Raw genomic sequence first — 18,632 nt, forward strand, 5'->3', positions numbered from 1 at the left:
GAAGATCCTGTTCCTTGTTCAACTGTTATACTGTCAAGAATTAATATTTTGTACATCCCATTTATATCACTGCTGGTAGACTAACTATTGAAAACCCCTCTAAATACAACTTAATACAATTTAAAACCACAAACTATCCAACAACATCCATAGAACAGTTTTAACAAAGCTAACAAACAAGCAAACAAACAAAAAACTAAATATTAATACCTTCATGAGGGTAGAATTTGCTGCAGGGCTGTGAGAATGCATTGGTTTTAAACAGCTGTGCCAAATAAAATTGCAACTGAATCTACATGTAAAATATACTTTTAAAAAGAAATGAGGTAAGGTGCATATTTATTAGCAAAAACACTTTTATTTTGCATTAGCAAGCACAATAACAACATGATTAACACATAATCATGTATTAATCATCATAACATATAAAATTCACTTTTCACTTTTTTACTATATCTGTGCACCAATGTCAATTTACTGTAGTCATCACACAGCTCTAGTAATGACAGACCAAGTACTTTACCAGCCTTTTGGTATCTCTCTCTCTCTCTCTCTCTCTCTCTCTCTCTCTCTCTCTCTCTCTCTCTCTCTCTCTCTCTCTCTCTCTCTCTCTCTCTCGATCATGAACTCAACAATTAACTGATTAATCAAGATAATAAAAGCCAGATTAATAGAAAATGTAAATAAATCAATCATAAATTGCAGCCCTAATTATAACCATAATTTATATTCTGGCGTTGGTGATAATGCTTTGCACCACGCAGCTGCAGGTTTCAGGTGATCAGTCTCTGCAGATGTTAAGTTAAAACTGTAAAAAGACTGTATTTACAAATGATCTGTCTATTCTTATTGTAACAATGTGCAAATTGTTAACCGGCAGATTTTCTTTCATGCAACAGCGCACTAAGACCTTTTATGCCTTTGGCCCAGCAATAAGTGCATCAATAATTAATAATTGATTTCCTTCACTAATTCTCCCAAAAGACGTTGATCTGATCTTACAGGAGTGTCACAGTTTAACTAAGTCTGCAGGTGGGGACATGAGTCCCCTGGGGTTGAGATTTGCCACTAAGCACACATCATAGTTGTCATGCATCAGAGCATGCCGAGCCACCACAGTCCACCGGTTCTCCCAGGGGTCCAGCTCCAAAATGTCCTTTGTTATGACATCATGACGATCTGAAAGAAGAGAAGAAGCTAAAAGAGTGATACTTTCACTTAGAAACATTTCTCAAACACATTTTATTCATCAGATATGGATATTCTGTATATACCTGCTCCTTTGTAGTATCCACACACATAAATCTTGCCTCCCACCACACCTGCATTTGGGGCAGTAGTGCGCAAAGAAAGCTGTGCACATGGAAGACGAGGTCCATCCCTCCAGAAATCTCCATCTGGGTTGTAGATCTCTACCACATCAAGGCAGTGGCGTGATTGCCCGCGGTCCACTCCCTCACAGCCGATACCTCCTGCACAAATATCATCGTTTTGTCAAACTAGTTCTTACGGCAATCAGTGCAGTCCAGCTCATGGAGCAGGATCATGGCACAGAACATATATGCATTGAAATAGACTGAACAAGGAATCTTACCCATCACAAAAATTTCACCATTGAGTGCAACAGCACTACAGCGGTACTTGGAATACTTCATGGGACCTAACTCTGTCCACTTATTTGTCTTTGGATCATACTCCAGGAGGCGGTTACTAAGACGGTCTGGCTCATCATCCATCCAATATAACTGGATAGTTGAAGGGGAAGGAGGTAATGATGAAGCAGAGCAGGTGCAGAAGAAGAGTCACATACAGATACAGAGCTCATAATTACTGTGTTCATGAAATCTGATTTTCTCTATCTCACAAGAACCAAGCTCAGTGCAGATTTTTAAATAACTGCTAAGAAGCTAACATATGTGTAAAAGTCACCTGTGGTGTTCTTCCACCCAGCACATAAAGACGATCTTTCATTCTGACCACACTGTGATAGGCCAAAGGCAGAGGCAGGGGTGCTGCACTGCGCCAGGGTCCACCTTGCAGAGACCATCGCTCTACGCTGTTAGTGATGAGAAACTGATTTTTCAGCTTCATCTGCCCACCCAGCAGGTACAGAGTGTCACCCAATGACCCCAGAGCATATGAATCACGGTACTCCGCTGACGTCAAGGGCTCCCAACTTCCTTGGGCCTCTACTTTGTACCTGGCAACCCAAGATAACATTCAGTTGTAGTTATGTGGGAAAGTAAAGTAAATACGGCTTCATTAAATGTGTCCTCTAATATCTTTCTTACCTGTAAACTTCAACATTCGTGTCCTTCTGTCGGGCCATTCTGCGTGCACTTGCCTCTCCTGCTACTATGATGTCATTTTTTTCAGTCACAACCCCGGCACACACATATCCCAGAGCCTCTCCATAGCGAGGTGAAGTGATGTAGTAGGTCCGCTCTGTGGAAGGAGCATAGCAAAAGCTGCGCTCAGCATAGCTGCCGTATCTTGACCTAATGCCACCACTGTCGTTACCGACACAGAGCAGCAAATCTGTGGTCTCCATGCCGTACCGCAGCTTTAGTTTGCGTGGTGCAGCCGAAGGATGCATTGCTGTGGCGTCCAAGGCTTCATTGAGCATCTCTAAACATTCACCATCAGCCAGGAGGGCCGTGTTCCTCTTCATCGCCTCTCTTAAATAGTCAGGGTTTATCAGTGGCAGACGGACCTTCCTCAGGAGCTCTGGCAGGTGCAGGATGCGGACCTCTCCATCTGTCACAGTGCCTTGTTTGACCCAGCGAAGGACCACATCCAAGATGGTCTCTTCTCGAGAAACATTAAGGTCATCAGAAGTCAAAAGTTTTCCCAGCTGATGGGCCTCCAGTTCTAGGACCTCTTCGTTTTGGCAGACTTGGACAAAGTGCTGCCTCAAGAAGCGCTGAGCATGGTCAGCCAGGTCTTCTGCACCAAGGTCACGGGCAAAGTAATACACACCAAGACAGTTGGAGGCATCCATGTTCTCAGTCATGTGCTGCTGACAGCGACTGAAGACATCATCCATCTGCAGGAGAAAAGCTGCAATGGAGATGCCTTGCACATTGGCGTTAGTGAGGGGAAGATCCGAGCAGTACATGTAGTTCAAGAGGAGGGCCAGGCTGTCTGCAGGGGTGTCACGCAGAAATATTTCTCTGTTGGTGCACTCACGCAGGCCGCACGTGAACATAACACGGAAGTATGGGCTGAAGGCCGCTAGAACGACCCGGTGACAGGGAAAGCTGATGCCTTCAGCAACCAGTACTACATCTGTCAGATGCTCTGTGTCCCTCATCTTCCTCAGTTGGTCGAGCAGCACCAGCCCATGTTTGGCTGTAAGATCCATTTTTCTTCACCTTTCAGTAACAAAATTATTCACATATAAACACATACAAAACCCAATGCACCTTGAAAAACTAGTCAGGAGGTTGTCTCTGAAAAACAAAGGAAGAAAGTACCTGTTAGTAAGAAAATTAAAATTTATTAATTTACTAAAATACTAACACTGCTCAGTCAAATCAATTGACTTAAGTTGTTGATCAATCAAATTTATGTTAACCTTAGGTGTCCTGACAATGAGAATGTCAATAAAAGATGAGTAATGATTGTATTTCTTGATTAACCATAAGCAATGACTGTAACATCAGAGAGATTTTAACCATTAAAACATATTTAAGCAAACCACATCCTCATAATGGCTTAAGTAATGGCAAACCTATTAAAGATACAGTATTTCCCTGAATGTCATATTTATTAAGCAGTCACCATTCTAATAAACTAAATTTTCTAATCAGCCTTAAATCAAACAAATACTAACAAAATGCCACCATTGTCTACTTGTGCACTCTCAGAAGTTAACTCTACTGCTGTCCATCATACAACATTCAATTCCTTTGTAAAAACCTTACCAAACTCATCAGCTCCTCCTGTCTGCAGTTATCTTTGGTCTAAAAAGTGCTGTAAATGCTGTCCATGTTTTTCATCGGGGTACATGTGTTGTTGATGTTGTGTCAGTCGGGGGGTTTTGCGAGGGTCTGAGCAATTGCAAGAGATAAAGATATGCGCCCCCTCCGCTGCTGCCGCCCTCTGAGCTACTAACCCAAAAATAGACAGTGTTGTGGCACACTGCAAATGGGTCAGAGGGGTTCAGGAGATCAGGACAGCATAGGTTTTAAGCAATGGCAATGACAAATATTATTATTAATTAATTATTTATTACTTTGACATTCCTCATTTGACTCATTGGTGTTGTGTTGTACTCTGTTTGGGCCAGTTCTCAGTTTGTTTGCCTCAGTCACGTGCATGAAGCTCTGGAATGACTGTAAGGAAACATTGCTCCCAGTTTCAGATTTCATGACAGCACTCTCTTAAAGGCCCAGTATACTGTAGGCCCAATAGGGTCAAAAATCACTCCTATTAAGTTTGATTCAGTTAAAATTCTTGAGAATGTTGCATTATCCAACAAAGTTTGTAAAGTAAATTTATTATTGTGCCAGCATTGTGATATTTACTGACCACAAGTGGGTTTTCAAGAGAAACTACCTTTGCACCTTAAACATTAAGTATATTGTTTTGAAGTAGCCCCTAGAAAGATTCACTTGACCAATGTAATTTGAGTTTCTGGTGACACTTCATGGTTCATTAGCTTCACTTTTGCTCGTCAACGGAAAGAGTGGAAGGATGGAAACACACCTGTCAAACTTTGAAATTCCACAATCTTTAAGTTAATCTTTTTCCTCTCAAAGACCTGCATCCTTTACTTGTTCCGGTGTGCCATCAGTGTCATGAAGAAGCTCTGCCCACAACATCCTGACTATAGTTAACCATTAGGCAGTATGATGTATATATATAGAAACAGTTGACAGAAATACAGTTTGGTGGACACATGTAGTAAGAATAAGTCGCTTTTACGGCAAACAAAAAGATAAAATAAAACCAAAAAAAAAACAGATAAAGTTCCACATAGCTTAACTGATTCAGAACAATGGACTCGTGCAGATTTTTGAAATACAGAGTGGAGAGGGAAGTGCTGGATGAGCAGAAACTGGAAGAGGTAACACAGAGAAAAACATACTCTGACACTCACCCCTCTCTAACTCAGCGGGCTAAAGACTCCTTAAGGTAAAGCAAATTTTATGGCTTCAACTTGTAACTGCACTGTAGAGTGGAAGTGAGTTTATGCTTTAAAATATCAGATGATAAAAAGACTTGTCTTCCTCCAGATGTACAGTACCCAAACTGAAACGAAGCGCAGTGCGCAGCTTGCCTGTGTTATACTGGTTGCCCAAATACTCAGTGTGGGACTACGGCATGCCTGACCTCATCTCTGGGATGAGTGTGGGCATAATGCACTTGCCACAAGGTACAGTAATACAGCTGAGTAAATGGCAACAATGTTGCAGAAAAAAACGAAATTTCAATTGTTATCATGTAATGTGAATTTTTTTATAACCAAAATGTGACAAAAATGTCATACACATACAATATTTTATATAAATATTTACTATCCTTCTGAAGAATACTAACCAGTAATACTACAGTAGAACAGCGCATCTTCATAGAAATAAAAACTGAGTTGGGTTTTTCAGGTATGGCATATGCATTGTTGGCTTCCTTACCTCCTGTGTTTGGACTCTATACATCCCTCTATCCAGCACTGATCTACATCTTTTTTGGAACATCACGTCATATCTCCATCGGTGAGTAGGGTGAGAGAGACCTTGTACCATGGCCATTGTAACTTCTGTAATAACACATGTTGCTACTTTTAATCGTGCTCAGGAACGTTTACTGTGCTCAGTATCATGGTGGGAAGTGTGACAGAGAGACTTGCTCCAGACATTGATTTCCTGAAAACAAATGGGACAAACTTCACTGCAGAGGTGGACATAACTGCCCGGGACTCGTACAGGGTGCAGGTGGCAGCTGCTACTACTGTCCTCGGAGGACTTATTCAGGTCTGAACACAACATCCCACATAAACAGAAATATTGTGTAATATTTTTTATTGCTTTGTTCTTACAGCTACCAGAACATATATATATACAAATGTACATATGATCGTGTTTATAGGTGGTACTGGGCTTGGTAAAGTTTGGATTTGTGGGAACATACTTGTCTGAACCTCTGGTGCGGGCTTACACAACAGCTGCCGCGGTCCATGCAGTGGTGGCACAACTGAAATATATCTTTGGAGTTTCACCAACGCGGTTTAGTGGTCCTTTGTCACTCGTGTATGTGAGTACGCTCAAGTATGTGGTTCTGATTACTGCATTTTTTGTTGACACAGCAGTACTGACCTCAGTCTATTAAAGCACAGATAATGACAAAACTTAAATAGACACAAAAATAGATTTTTACTAAATTTTGGGGAGACTCATAGTGCTACTGTATGATATGGACTGATAGCTGTTACAAACAAGAGAAGATATTTTGCAAACAAAAGGTTTACCAATAATGGCTTTAAAGCTAGAATTAGTTGTTCAGCCACAAAATCTGCAGTCACTAAAGGGCTCCCCACTGAATGCTTGAGCTCATTATGTAGAGTTGTTATGTGTCCCCAATCCTAACATCTTTGAGCAGTAACTCATAATACAGTACTTAGCATAATGAAGGCATGATGATGGTTTCCAAAAATGAATTACATGAATTTGGATTGCTGCATATGCTCGGAATTTGCCTTAAAATTGCTATATATTATTATAATTATATTTAAATGATTAATTATGACTAAGTCAAGCGTGTGTGTTTTTAAGTGTCCAACTGTTAGCCATGACTGCTCTACCTTTCTCCATTTTCAGACTCTGAAGGATGTTTGCCTCATGCTGCCAGACACTCATCTTCCCACACTGATGGTCAGCACTGTGTCCATTGTGTTCCTAATTGCAGCCAAGGAGCTCAACTCTTTTCTCAGCCCAAAGCTGCCGGTGCCCATCCCAGTGGAGCTCATCACAGTCAGTAGACATAAGGACACACTCTCTGGCCTCCCTTCAAGTTATCACCTCTCTGTTTCGTGTTGCTGCTGATGTTGCAGCACTGAAATGAGCAGCTGAGTCAGCTGTAGCAGCAGGGCCCCTGAATTTGTGCAGTAAACAGCATAAAGGACATATTCATGGCTAATAATTAGGTTCACATTTAGCATATGATTTACCAGATTCTTAATGATTGAAGGTTTGAAGTGTGTGTGTGTCTTTACAATCTGCATGTTTTCTCTGATGGCTTTAGATTGTCGCAGGAACAATGATATCAGCCTATTCCCACTTAAGCAGCAACTACACTGTTTCAGTTGTTGGAGAAATTCCTAGTGGGTAAGCATTTGAATTTAAGTTAAGCTACTATGTTGAGTCACAATCCCAGCTTGCTTAACCCTAACTCATTACTTCCTCTGTCTTGACCAGTCTAAGTTCTCCCAGTGTGCCGGATGTGAGTCTTTTTGGAGAAGTTGTTGGTGATGCTTTTGCATTGGCCATTGTTGGATATGCCATATCTATTTCACTGGGAAAAACATTTGCGCTGAAACATGGATACAAGGTGGACAGTAACCAGGTAAACCAAATATCTGATATAGCTGTCTAATTCTGCAGATACTGTTAGTGTACTATCGTTTTTTCATACTGTATTCCTTTCTTTCTGTATTTCTTTTGTGTCTGTCTTCTTCTGGCTGCAGGAGCTGGTGGCGCTGGGTCTCAGTAATACAGTAGGAGGCTTCTTCCAGTGCTACTCCGTCTGCCCCTCAATGTCTCGAAGTCTCATCCAAGAGACAACTGGAGGAAAGACACAAGTCAGTGAGCAACATTAATGAACATTACATAAACAACATCACAGTGAAGAAATCAGCACTACCTCACATCGCAAAGTGATTCTAATGTCCTTCTGTAGACATGCAACATGTAGTAATTACACTGTAAATATGTAATGAATGTGACCTAGTTAAGAGTTACATGAAATCATATAGTTGTTAATCTAGAGGAAATTACCAGAAATTAAAGGTTCAGTAAGTAGCATTTTGGGGGATTTAGGGGCAGAAATAAAATCTAATATTTATGATTATGTTTTCATTAGGGTGCAAGTAACAACCAATGTTCATTTGTTAACTCAGAATGAGTATCTTATATTTATATAAGACACTCATATGCACTTATATTTTTTACATTTTTAATTGCTGTCATACACACCGCAAGGTGCCACTTAGTCCTACGCACTGAACCTTTAAAGACACTTCTATGAAAAGAGAAGACCTTAAATCATCATCATATAATGAAACATGAAATGGACATTAAATCACGTAACAGTCACAAGGCTAGTAAACCTGTCTGTTTCTATAGCTAATGTTAATGTCACATCTACCTGAATGTAACAGTGCACAAAGGGAGGTATTTGTTATTCATCTAAGCAATATACCAAATTAATTAATTACTGTTATGTTCATAGTTGTTGGGGTATCACTATGTGCTGTCATACATGTTCTCCACCAGTAGATTTCATTCATCTCTGCTGAACAAACTAATACATTGACATGCCTGTTGAACACAAATAGTTCAACATAAACTAAATGTCCTCTTCTTGCAGATGGCTGGAGTGGCCTCAGCTCTAATTGTGTTGGTGACTATATTGAAATTTGGACCCCTGTTTCAGGAGCTGCCAAAGGTTCTGTTGCTCTGCCACTTGTCTTTACTGTAAACTGATTGGTTGTAAATATTTATGGTGCATGGCACGTTTTGTGTAATGCATGTTTTTCTTATTAGATCTCTGGGTAGACATATAATTAATCACAAAATGTGTGTGTGTGTGTGTGTGTATTTCAGGCTGTTCTTGCATCAATTGTCTTTGTAAATCTGAAGGGTATGTTCAAGCAGCACTCTGACATTGGTACACTGTGGAAAAGCAGCAAGATTGATGTGGTGAGAAGTTAAATTATTGCTGTCGTGGTGAATCTGGAAGAGAGCCATTATTCCTGTTTCCTTTTCATTGTCAAGTATTGTCATGCTATGTTGTCCCAGCTGGTTTGGTTGGTCACTTGGGTGTCAACACTGCTGTTCAATCTGGATCTGGGTCTCGCAGCATCGATCACCTTTGCTCTGCTTACTGTTATCTTCAGAACTCAGATGTAAGACTTAACTTATACATTATGTTGCAAGAGCTACCAAATTAGATAAAATACTGAACTGAATTTATCAGAATTTTTTGTATGTTTTTCTTTTATTTCTTTGTTTTCTTTTTTTTAAATTTATTCAGGCCAACTTACTCTATTTTGGGAAATGTTCCGGGTACTGAGCTGTATGTGGATATAGAGACTCACAGAGAGGTAAAACAGAAAGACAGAAAGCCTTACATAAAAGCTTGCTGCAAAAAAAGCTAATGATTTTCTACTATTTGACAGGCGAGGGAGATTCCAGGAATTACAATATTTCGCTCCTCCGCTACGGTGTATTTTGCCAATGCTGATCTGTACCTTGAAGCTCTGAAAGAAAAGGTTTGTTCCTTTTCCTGATAATGCTGTTTATTCCAAGGCTGCAGTTCATCTTTGTTTTGTTCAGTAATCTGATGATTATTCTCTCCTTCAAATCTGTCATGCCAGAACCCAAGATATTGAGTTTATTAAGCATTTAAAATCAAGAGCCAAAAGAGATTTTTGGCATTTCTATATTAAACATGCCTGAAATTATTCATCATTTATCAAAATAAATACTGACTGATTTTCCATCAATATATTAATTAGTTAACTGACTATTGACTATGACTACTATTTGTTTCAGGTTCAGTCTCTTTACAGTTTAAAGTATTTATATAAAGTAGGAATTAGTAATTTCAAAAAATAAGAATTAAGAAGTAATATTTGAAGAAAGTCAGAATTATGTCCTTATTTATTTTTATTCTGTTTGTTTTCAGAGTGGGCTTGACATCAGTAAAATGATTATCTATAAAAGGAGGCAAGAGGCCAAACAGAAACGTAGAGAAAGAAGGGCTGAAAGACGAGCAAAAAGGCAAGCCAAGAGAGAGGTAATGTGCTGGAAATGTACTGCAGAACTGCAGAAATGTATCATTAACAAAAATTTTACAAATATTTTTGAGGACACAGGTCACCTTGTTCTTTATGTAGTGAGAAAATTGGCAACAAAATGCAGTGTGTAACTGGTGGCTGAAGGTGCTTGCTGTCATGCTGAGAGGAACATATCACAAAACGTCAACAATCTCCAGTACTTAAGAGAAGTTTTCTCTAACCACTCTGCAGAGACGGGCTCAGAAGACAGCTAAGCGACAGTCTGCAGTGCCAGTGTTCTCTGTGGAGGAAGAGGCCGGACAGTGGGGGGACACATGTATGGAGGGGAACGTTACAGACAAAGAGGAGCAGGGCTGGACAGAGCGAGAAAATGGCACAGTGTTTGTCATTCCAACCACTCCTCAAACACCAGATGGCCACTGTAGATGGGAGTATCTGAAAGGAGGAGATCAAGACTGCACCAGCTTAGGGTGGATTTCTGAGCTGCAGGATGGGGACACCACCACTCTGGGCTCCAGCAGTGAGGACACGCTGAGTCGTGACCTGGAGCGGGTCTCTCTTGGGTCACTTGGCAAGTGGACCTGGGACATTCACTCAATTATTATCGACCTCTCCACAGCTAACTTCATTGACACAGTGGCTACCAAGACAATGAAAAATGTAAGAGCTAAAAGGACAAATAATGAGGACATCTCTGAAAATGTCTTAAATATCCCTTCACTTTCCCTTGTTTTGAAAGCTTAAAGGAGGGCCCTTATACTTTCTGATCATTCAGTTGTTCCCCAAAAGTTTATTCCTATTGTGGTTAGTAGTACCTACTGGAAAAGAAATATGAGGCTAAGACTGATACACTGTTAACATCTGATGAGGAGAAATAATCTGTATTTATTGCATTGACAGATCTTCCAGGACTTCAGTGAGATTGATGTGGATATCTACATGGCTGGCTGTCAAGGTAAGTGAACACCTTCTCAACTTCCTTGAAGCTGTACTACACAGTACACGTAGATTTTGATCATGGTTTGATCATGGTTTTCTCTTCAGCCTCTGTGGTGGAACAGTTAGAGTTTGGTGACTTCTTCGGCGAATCAATAACAAAGAGACATCTTTTTGCCTCCGTTCATGATGCTGTGCTGTATTGTCTAAACCATCGTGGAGCAACATCGCTCCCCAGATACGAGCCCACCGTGGTGAGTATACTGTATGTAGCTGCTAGTGACACTACATTTTGCCCAGTGTTGAAGGTCAAGTGATTTAGCAAGGGAAACATACAGTAAACAGCTGCACACTTTATTGGCTCTGACAAATCGGAATGCAGAGTGATTGGTGTACAAAGGTATGTACATTAAAAACTTTTAATTATGTCATTTAATTGAATGACTGTTTGATTTCAGGACACATACAGCAGCACGAAACTTTAAGAACTTCAACCAAACAGGACATTCAGCACTGAGGATGGAAAAACTCAGATTTCATCATCCCCAGGGGGGGAAATCAGAGACTGAGAGCTGAGTGTAAAACTAGTAATACATATGATTAAATATTTTATTATGTCGCTTTTATTTTATTTATGAGTTATATTGATATTCGTCTTTCAAGTAGGAAGAATAATGTTTGGAGACATAAGCTTAATTTAACTTTATTCTGTGAGGGAGAGGGATACAGTGCATTTTTTTTTTGGAAAAAATCTATAAATAAATAAAACATCCAAACAAGACCTTTTGATAAGAATCTAGCAGAAAATAATGGTTCATTTTCAAGGAACAAAGACAAGGCAACATGCTTCACACTGAGGATGTGTGACCCTTTTTGGTCATGGCAGCAGTAACAAGACAGGACATTGAAATGTTTACAGTAGCCATTTCAAGTGCAATTTTTTTGCTCATGGAAACTGCAAAACCTGTGAAGCTAATGCATGCAGGTGGGTTTCCTTTTCCTCTCAACTCCTTTAATGGGTTTATAGTGCAACATTCCTAAAATGGGAGTTCATCACAGATTAAAAAATAACAGGATAACAATATCCAAGCAGTATTTAACAAGCATCTCTTTACAGTTGCATAAAGCCACTGTGACCTCTTCCCTGAATAAATCTTGTCTCTACATACTGGCCACAGAGGATGTTGTGCACAGGAACTATGGAAGGCTAGTAGATTTTTTTTTAATCAGTTTGGTTTATAAGCTACAAGTCTTGATGGACAGCAGAACTCTGGATGTCCGGGTTGAGAGTCAGACCTTCATCCTCCTCATCTTCCGGCTGCTGTGAAACCAGTTTCTGGTAGCGAGCCTGCCGCTGGTAATCCGGATCAATGTTGATCCATTTATTTGCAACCCACTTGACGCCATGGGTGACCACACAACCCCCGTGCAGAGCATATTCATCCTGCTCCCCGACCCAACCTGTTGAGGAAAGAAAAAATATGGCTACCAAGCACGCTGTTTTCACTGGTTGGTAAACATTAATTGTTTGAGCAGTTTTACTGTATTCTCCAAACTAACATCTGAGTTTATTTGAAAAACTATTATTCTAAATTAGTACTTGTGCTGTATATGTTGATTGTTTGATTCTTTACTACACCAATAGTTGAATCCAAACCTTTTTACCGCACTTTATATTGACTTTTACTCTGTGTCTCAATTTGCCACAATAACATGAAAACAATATGGTAAAGTATGTCAAATGCCAAGATGAATTAATTGAAACCAAATAATAAACTGCTATTTCAGATTTTGTTTTTTTCATCAAGTTAGCGGAGTGACCCTAGACTCTAATGTCAGCTAACCACTTTGATCTGGACTGACCTATATCTGTAACTACTGGATGGATTGTGAAGAAATTTTGTATACACATTAATTAACCTCAGAAGATATATTTCAAGTTTGGTGATTCTCAGATTTTTTTCATTTTGTGTCATCATTAGTTCAAATTTTTCACTTATCAAGTGATAAGTCTTTCTCTGGATACATGTATTTTGTGCCAATCAGTCATCAATTATGGGATAAAATGCAGACCAGACCAGCTGCAAAAATAATAAAACATATATAAGCTACGCATCAAATGTTAGTATACCAACATGTTAAACTAAGACAGTGAACATACAGTAATAAACATCATACTTGCTAAATATCAGCAGGTTCATTTGGTTTTAATGAACATGTTAGCACGCTGATGTTAGCATTGAACAAAAAGCATCACCGTGCTGAAGCCTCACAGAAATGCTAACATGGCTGTAGTGGTAGTCGCTTAGTCTTGTTTAATATCCAATAACACTGTGATAGGATTTGGAAAATGATTATGCCTTTACCTCAAAAGAAAATGAAAAGAGTAGTTGATAATCTGCACATTATGCTGATAAATTTTTGATGGGAATCCTACCTCTGCCATCAGAAAGGTAGTTGTACCAGAAAACAGCTGTCCCTTTGGTAGGCTTTACCCTCAGGTTACTCTTATTACAATTCCTTCTGGTGTCCAAAAGGTCAACATCATTCTGTATGAGAGACTGAAACACACAATTAGAATCAGTGACACAGTTTGCTTAACCTCAGGCCCGTGCACTAACTGACAAACAAGTGAGTTCACACTGATATGAAAGACATGCACAGGGGTCCACATACACATTTTCAGACCCACACACAATTACGCACCACTTCATCATAGGTCCTGTTGTCTGCCACAGGGAATGCAGTCTCCCCACCCCCCTCAACAGAGTTCAGGTAGAAGAGAACTGTGATGTACCTAGGTGTGCAACACAGATTTAAAATGACACACACGTATGGTGCCAACTCACCCTACACACACAGACAGATACAAACACGTTGCAAACAAGTGGCAAGTGCAACATTTTTCCAAACTGACAATGCAGAGACACAAAAACTAACATGCCAGCTGTCACAATGGAGTGTCAACGCACAGTTTAGTGATCACACTGAACAGATGAACTCAGTCAATGCTGTGCACCTCAGTGAGCTCACCTGCAAGATGTCTCAAAAGGAGTGGAGGTGTTGGCCGCGAGGCGCGTGTGTGTGCAGGCTGTTTCAGGATACACGGGGCCGCTGTCGTGGTGGGCGTGGTAGTGCCCTCCCTCTTCATAGCGAACCACCTGGAGCGGCTCACTGAGATCCACTAATGTGGGCGGGAGCCGAGTGAGGCGAGTCACCCTTTGTTAGAGGAAGAGAAAAATAAAAAAAACAAATGTAGAAGTTGAAAAGCCTGGTGGGAAAAAGGTGTGCTTTGACTTGATATTACTGTACCTCGCCTTGATGTCTTGGAGGACCTGGTGTGCTCCCTTGCCCTGATACAGCCAGGTGTGCCTGCTGTTCCTGACCAGTTGACTCCTCTTTACTCCTTGTTGCATCAGGAAGCGCTGGAAGGCATCACTGCTCAGGAGCCTGAACTCCTCTAGACTCAGCAAACCTGCCAAGAACATGAGAATGAACATATTATTTTGATGCTGTGTGTGCTGACACTGTTCATAGGCTTTCTCTTATTATAATAACCATATATAGTATACTAAAGACAGAGCTCAGGTTTCACCCTTCATACCATGATTTTGAAAATATGGTTTCTGTCATACTACTTGATAATAATCTGATAATATGTATATATAGTTTAGGTTTGTGTTAAAAACAACAGACCTGCAGCAGGGGGGGTCACAATGAGTCTCACTTTAACAGGTCAAAGACCAAAAAAGTTGGGTTATTTGTAAAACAACTGCTATAGGCAGTGCAGACAATATATGCAGTTTTACAATAAAAAAATACTGTAAAATAGATTTTACAAGGCCAGTTTTGAAAAGAATAGACAAATAGACACCTGAAATGATGAATGAAGTCACTTTCTTACCATTACCATCCTTGTCAGCTTTGAGACCAGCATAGATTTCTCGCAGATTCTCAGGTGTGAGCCATATACCATCCCTCACTCGAGAATGAGTCAGTATCTGTCAGAGGCCCGATAGAGGTGAATTAACCAACTCTCAAAAATAAACAGCTACTGCATGTCCCACACTACAGCACGTGCTCACAATCCACAAACTGACATACACCTCATGGAGCTGCAATTGTCCATCCTGGTTGATATCAAGAAGGTTGAAGATCTCCTCTGGGCTGAGGTTCAGCTCCTTGGCCAACTCTTCCTGACCATCCTGAACCATCAGCTGGCTCTCCATCAGACCCTTTAGCTGTGCAAGCTGCATCACAACGCGGCACTCATCCTCTGACAAAAACTCAGGGATCTCTGAGAAAACACAGAAAAAGCAGTTATACACAGAGGAAAACAGGGCTGCATGATTGCAGCATTTTTTTGCTACATGCTTTGCTGCCTTGTTATATTGTACTACACTGATGTTACGTTTTACAAATGGCTCTAGTTCTATGTACTAAAACTGGAGTGATTAGTCAGTTACACAGTTACGCAGCAGAAATTTATTCAACAGCAATTATTTTGATATTTGACTGAACATTTGATTCATCAAGCAGAAATGCAAAACTCAAAGTAAACTGAAAATCTTTGGGTTTCTGCCTTGACCTCTGAGAAAATGTAAGAAAAAACCCCCCACCAAACTAGAAAAAATAAAGAAAATAATCATCAATTAATCGACAGTGACAATAATAGTGAGTTGTAGCCCTAAAGTAGAACATTTCGTCCGTTGTCAGCTTTACAGATCTGTTGTAAAACGTAAAACATTAATATCAACACTAAACCGCTCATATAAACTTTCAGTTAGCATATTCTTGTTTCCAAAACAAAACACTAACGAGGAGAACAGAAAGAAATACTTCTCCTCTTGTTCCATCTTTACTGCAGTACATGCAATCCACATAATGACAACACACTAAATGTTGATACATCGTTGTGTTTTCCAGTCAGCTATAAGCCTTTAACTGGGTCTGCTATGCATTGCTGGGGGAGTAGTTGCCTGAGGACTTACTGGCCTATTTCATGTAGCCTTCATTGATTGCATTCACATATACAGGGCTGTGTGCTGTGGGTTGAGTTGTTGTGATGAATATTAAGGATTAAAACAAAGGAAAAATGAAACTAACGAGAGAAAGCGCGTGGATTGAAATGAATGAAAGAAACATATGTTTGCATTAAACAGAAGACGACCTGTTTGGGCCGCTAGAGGCTCATGTGGGTGCGCTGCACATTTGTTTTGGCACGTGGGTGTTTTGGCTCTTACCAAACAGAAGAGGTTTCAGACTCAGAGTCCGCATTTCATGCACTTTGCCTGATACCAGTGACACCTTCTGGACATGTCCCACCTGAGAGGATAAACAAATGAAGTGATATAATGGTGCTTTGTGTGTGTGCGGCGGGGGAGGGGTGCCTCATCACATTACTCACCCTTATTCCCTCGATTCTTACGAGTGAAACATCACGCAGAAACTCAGGCTTTGATGGCGGAGGTCCGGACTCGGGGCGCTGATGCTTACTGCTGGAAGCATGGCGATTCCTGTTGGCATCTTCCTGCCCGCTGCTGTAGTGCACGTAAAACAGCAGTGCGATAACATTAATGATGTATACGTGAAAAAACACCATTACTACCACGAAGTACGAGCGGGAGCACACGCTGCTCTTGTGTCCGGAGAGGCGCTCGCACGGCGGCCGGAGCGGCGGCAAGGTCGTGCTCCCGGACGGAGTCGTGTCCTCAGCGTCGGGAGTTTCCTGGTTGTCGGTCATTTTCCTGAGATTCAAAAGGGAGTTGTTACTTCCTCGACAGTCAAGTCCATCCGATTATTCAGACGACAAGATGAGCACAGAAGTGGCAGATGCGCAGACGGACAGATTTCCAGTTTAATTAGAAGGGAAGATCAGGCCAGCTTCTCCGCTGCATCACTGACATCGTTGCGCACTGAAAAACCATGATGACGAAACACGATGAAACTGTGTTCGTCCACGCCGAGAGGTCCACTGACACCATGTCCATGTCTTTTCACCCACTGAGAGCAGCGCTGCACCCTCTGACAGTCTTCACTGCAGCAGTCCCCGTCCTCAGCGGCAGAGAAGTGCACTGCGCATCCCAAACAACGGCGAAACTCGTCCCAGAACCCGGTCCGTACAGATGACCCAGCATGGGCTGAGTACTGTACTCACACTTTAAAATAAAAGAAACATGATCTGTGAAAACAACAAAGCATCACGGTGCGCAGAAGGCTTTATCCTACCATTTTTACACACCACTGCGCGAGCTCTCCGGCTGACAACAAACAGCCTTTCTGCTGTGCAATGCTGACCTCTGGTGACCCAAAGCTATAACATATTCCCGTGTTTATGCCACACAGTGCAGGGATTCTCTCTCTCTTTTCCCCAGTCATTGGTCACTTCTATATATGTATTTCATTACACCTTTTTTATTTATGTTTATTGCTCAGAGTCGTCTTTCAGCTTTTTAAAAAAAGTTGAGAGCAGAGAAAATGGCCAAGGCTAAAATTCTAACTTTAATTTTACAGCTCATATCCATATTTGGTAGACACTATAAACATAGAGATGTTGCAATATATATTGGAACTGCCAATTAGAGTGATATTTTAAAAATGAAATTTTATAAAATAATACACACATGATAATATGTTGTGTAAGTAAAAGTAGAGACTTGGTCTTGCATCTTGGTCTTGTGGATCAGTTCATCAGGTTGCATTTCTGCTATTCATTAAGTGTAATTGTTCCTTTTGTATGCTTTTAAACAGTTATAATTACAAACTCTTTCTCCATCTTCCCACACTTGAATGTCATTCATTTTCCAACGACACAGCCTTACCTGAAGGTCTTTAAACACTTGTTTACATGCAGAAAGAGACCAGCAGCCAATAAGGTTTTGTGGCAAAATAGTGCAAGGCTGGCCAAGTCAGTCAGTTGAGCTCAGAGCAGCTAAACAGGAAAACAAAGATGGGTGGCAGAGCATCAAAATACCAGACTGAAGTCTGGTCATGTCTATAGACAGACACTTCAGGTAGTCAGTGACTGTGAAAGATTTACAAATAAATATTGTACCAACACGTACGCAGCGGCTCTTTGCTCTCTTTCAGTTTCGTTGTATAGGTGACTATGCGATGACAATAAGGACTGTTTTATCATATCTATCATCCATAAAATTTTTCAACAAACTATTGATACAGCCAGAATGAGTACCTGAACCGAATTAGCTGTCTGTCTATAATTTGCATGTGAGCAGCTGATGCAATGGTCCCTATGAACCCGTCCACACTGAGGTCTGTTGACAAAATCACCTCCACTGTGCTGGAGTCAGAAATCTTAGAAAGAGATGGTGCTATTTTTCTTTTTCTTATATATTTGTTTTCTTACATTACCAGTTGTTTGTTTTTTTTTTGGTTTTTTTTTGGCAAAACTAGGCCTCCAGACAGTCATTGTCATTGTCATCATTGGATTTACCTACAGTCAGCGATTGTAAGACAAGTGAGACATTGTGTGTATGTCTGAGAAACACTGTACTATGTGCTATATTTGACTATGTTGGATTCTTATTGATTTTATATCATATAGGTCATCTACATGGTCTAAAATGCATAATGAGTCATAGGGTAGGCACCTGAAGGATTATAAACATTCAATATGCAAAAGTGTGACATATTCAATCATTAATTCAGCCAGTCAAAA

The 18,632-nt window shown here is 40.5% G+C and overlaps 3 protein-coding genes and 1 long non-coding RNA gene across 5 annotated transcripts; 1 reads left to right on the forward strand and 3 right to left on the reverse strand.

Annotated features, from left to right (window-relative positions):
* Nucleotides 1-338: 338 nt before the first annotated feature.
* On the reverse strand, nucleotides 339-6,083 carry LOC124056315. Its single transcript, XR_006842971.1, has 2 exons — nucleotides 6,053-6,083; nucleotides 339-569 (listed from the first exon to the last, which is right to left on the reverse strand). It is a non-coding gene; the product is annotated as an uncharacterized LOC124056315 (long non-coding RNA).
* kbtbd12 (kelch repeat and BTB (POZ) domain containing 12) lies at nucleotides 622-4,071 on the reverse strand. Its single transcript, XM_046383632.1, has 6 exons — nucleotides 3,927-4,071; nucleotides 2,292-3,452; nucleotides 1,930-2,200; nucleotides 1,595-1,745; nucleotides 1,275-1,472; nucleotides 622-1,179 (listed from the first exon to the last, which is right to left on the reverse strand). The coding sequence occupies exons 2-6, from the start codon at nucleotides 3,362-3,364 to the stop codon at nucleotides 1,010-1,012; spliced, it is 1,863 nt and encodes a 620-aa protein (XP_046239588.1). The 5' UTR covers nucleotides 3,365-3,452; nucleotides 3,927-4,071; the 3' UTR covers nucleotides 622-1,009.
* On the forward strand, nucleotides 4,874-12,211 carry slc26a6l (solute carrier family 26 member 6, like). Of its 2 annotated transcripts, XM_046383629.1 has the most exons (19): nucleotides 4,874-5,139; nucleotides 5,241-5,380; nucleotides 5,607-5,717; nucleotides 5,800-5,975; nucleotides 6,091-6,255; nucleotides 6,819-6,971; nucleotides 7,243-7,325; nucleotides 7,416-7,563; nucleotides 7,685-7,798; nucleotides 8,587-8,664; nucleotides 8,823-8,918; nucleotides 9,018-9,124; nucleotides 9,253-9,322; nucleotides 9,398-9,490; nucleotides 9,907-10,017; nucleotides 10,250-10,678; nucleotides 10,919-10,973; nucleotides 11,063-11,208; nucleotides 11,413-12,211. In XM_046383629.1, the coding sequence occupies exons 1-19, from the start codon at nucleotides 5,003-5,005 to the stop codon at nucleotides 11,437-11,439; spliced, it is 2,439 nt and encodes an 812-aa protein (XP_046239585.1). In that variant the 5' UTR covers nucleotides 4,874-5,002; the 3' UTR covers nucleotides 11,440-12,211. The 2 variants fall into 2 exon arrangements, with proteins under 2 accessions (XP_046239585.1, XP_046239586.1); XM_046383630.1 differs by lacking the exons at nucleotides 4,874-5,139; nucleotides 5,241-5,380 and having other exon boundaries at nucleotides 5,611-5,717; nucleotides 5,819-5,975.
* p4htmb (prolyl 4-hydroxylase, transmembrane b) lies at nucleotides 11,754-17,290 on the reverse strand. Its single transcript, XM_046383633.1, has 9 exons — nucleotides 16,362-17,290; nucleotides 16,198-16,279; nucleotides 15,061-15,251; nucleotides 14,859-14,955; nucleotides 14,267-14,429; nucleotides 13,988-14,173; nucleotides 13,661-13,751; nucleotides 13,392-13,515; nucleotides 11,754-12,415 (listed from the first exon to the last, which is right to left on the reverse strand). Exons 1-9 carry the CDS (start codon nucleotides 16,695-16,697, stop codon nucleotides 12,198-12,200), a joined length of 1,488 nt encoding a protein of 495 aa, XP_046239589.1. The 5' UTR covers nucleotides 16,698-17,290; the 3' UTR covers nucleotides 11,754-12,197.
* Nucleotides 17,291-18,632: the final 1,342 nt, after the last annotated feature.

Source organism: Scatophagus argus, chromosome 3 (assembly GCF_020382885.2).
Source record: "Scatophagus argus isolate fScaArg1 chromosome 3, fScaArg1.pri, whole genome shotgun sequence".
In the NCBI taxonomy this organism is placed as follows: Eukaryota; Metazoa; Chordata; class Actinopteri; family Scatophagidae; genus Scatophagus; species Scatophagus argus.

Excerpts from the sequence above, each read along its gene's own strand:
- p4htmb (XM_046383633.1), bottom strand. The coding sequence starts at position 16,697 with ATGACCGACAACCAGGAAACTCCCGACGCTGAGGACACGACTCCGTCC. Across the intron at positions 14,174-14,266 it reads CTCCAAGACATCAAGGCGAG|GGTGACTCGCCTCACTCGGC; the intron begins GTACAGTAATAT and ends CCTCTAACAAAG. Across the intron at positions 13,752-13,987 it reads CCTTTTGAGACATCTTGCAG|GTACATCACAGTTCTCTTCT; the intron begins GTGAGCTCACTG and ends TTGCACACCTAG.
- slc26a6l (XM_046383629.1), top strand. The coding sequence starts at position 5,003 with ATGGACTCGTGCAGATTTTTGAAATACAGAGTGGAGAGGGAAGTGCTG. Across the intron at positions 6,256-6,818 it reads GTCCTTTGTCACTCGTGTAT|ACTCTGAAGGATGTTTGCCT; the intron begins GTGAGTACGCTC and ends CTCCATTTTCAG. Across the intron at positions 10,974-11,062 it reads CTACATGGCTGGCTGTCAAG|CCTCTGTGGTGGAACAGTTA; the intron begins GTAAGTGAACAC and ends TTTTCTCTTCAG.
- kbtbd12 (XM_046383632.1), bottom strand. The coding sequence starts at position 3,364 with ATGGATCTTACAGCCAAACATGGGCTGGTGCTGCTCGACCAACTGAGG. Across the intron at positions 1,473-1,594 it reads TGGTGAAATTTTTGTGATGG|GAGGTATCGGCTGTGAGGGA; the intron begins GTAAGATTCCTT and ends ATATTTGTGCAG. Across the intron at positions 1,180-1,274 it reads TGGATACTACAAAGGAGCAG|ATCGTCATGATGTCATAACA; the intron begins GTATATACAGAA and ends CTCTTCTTTCAG.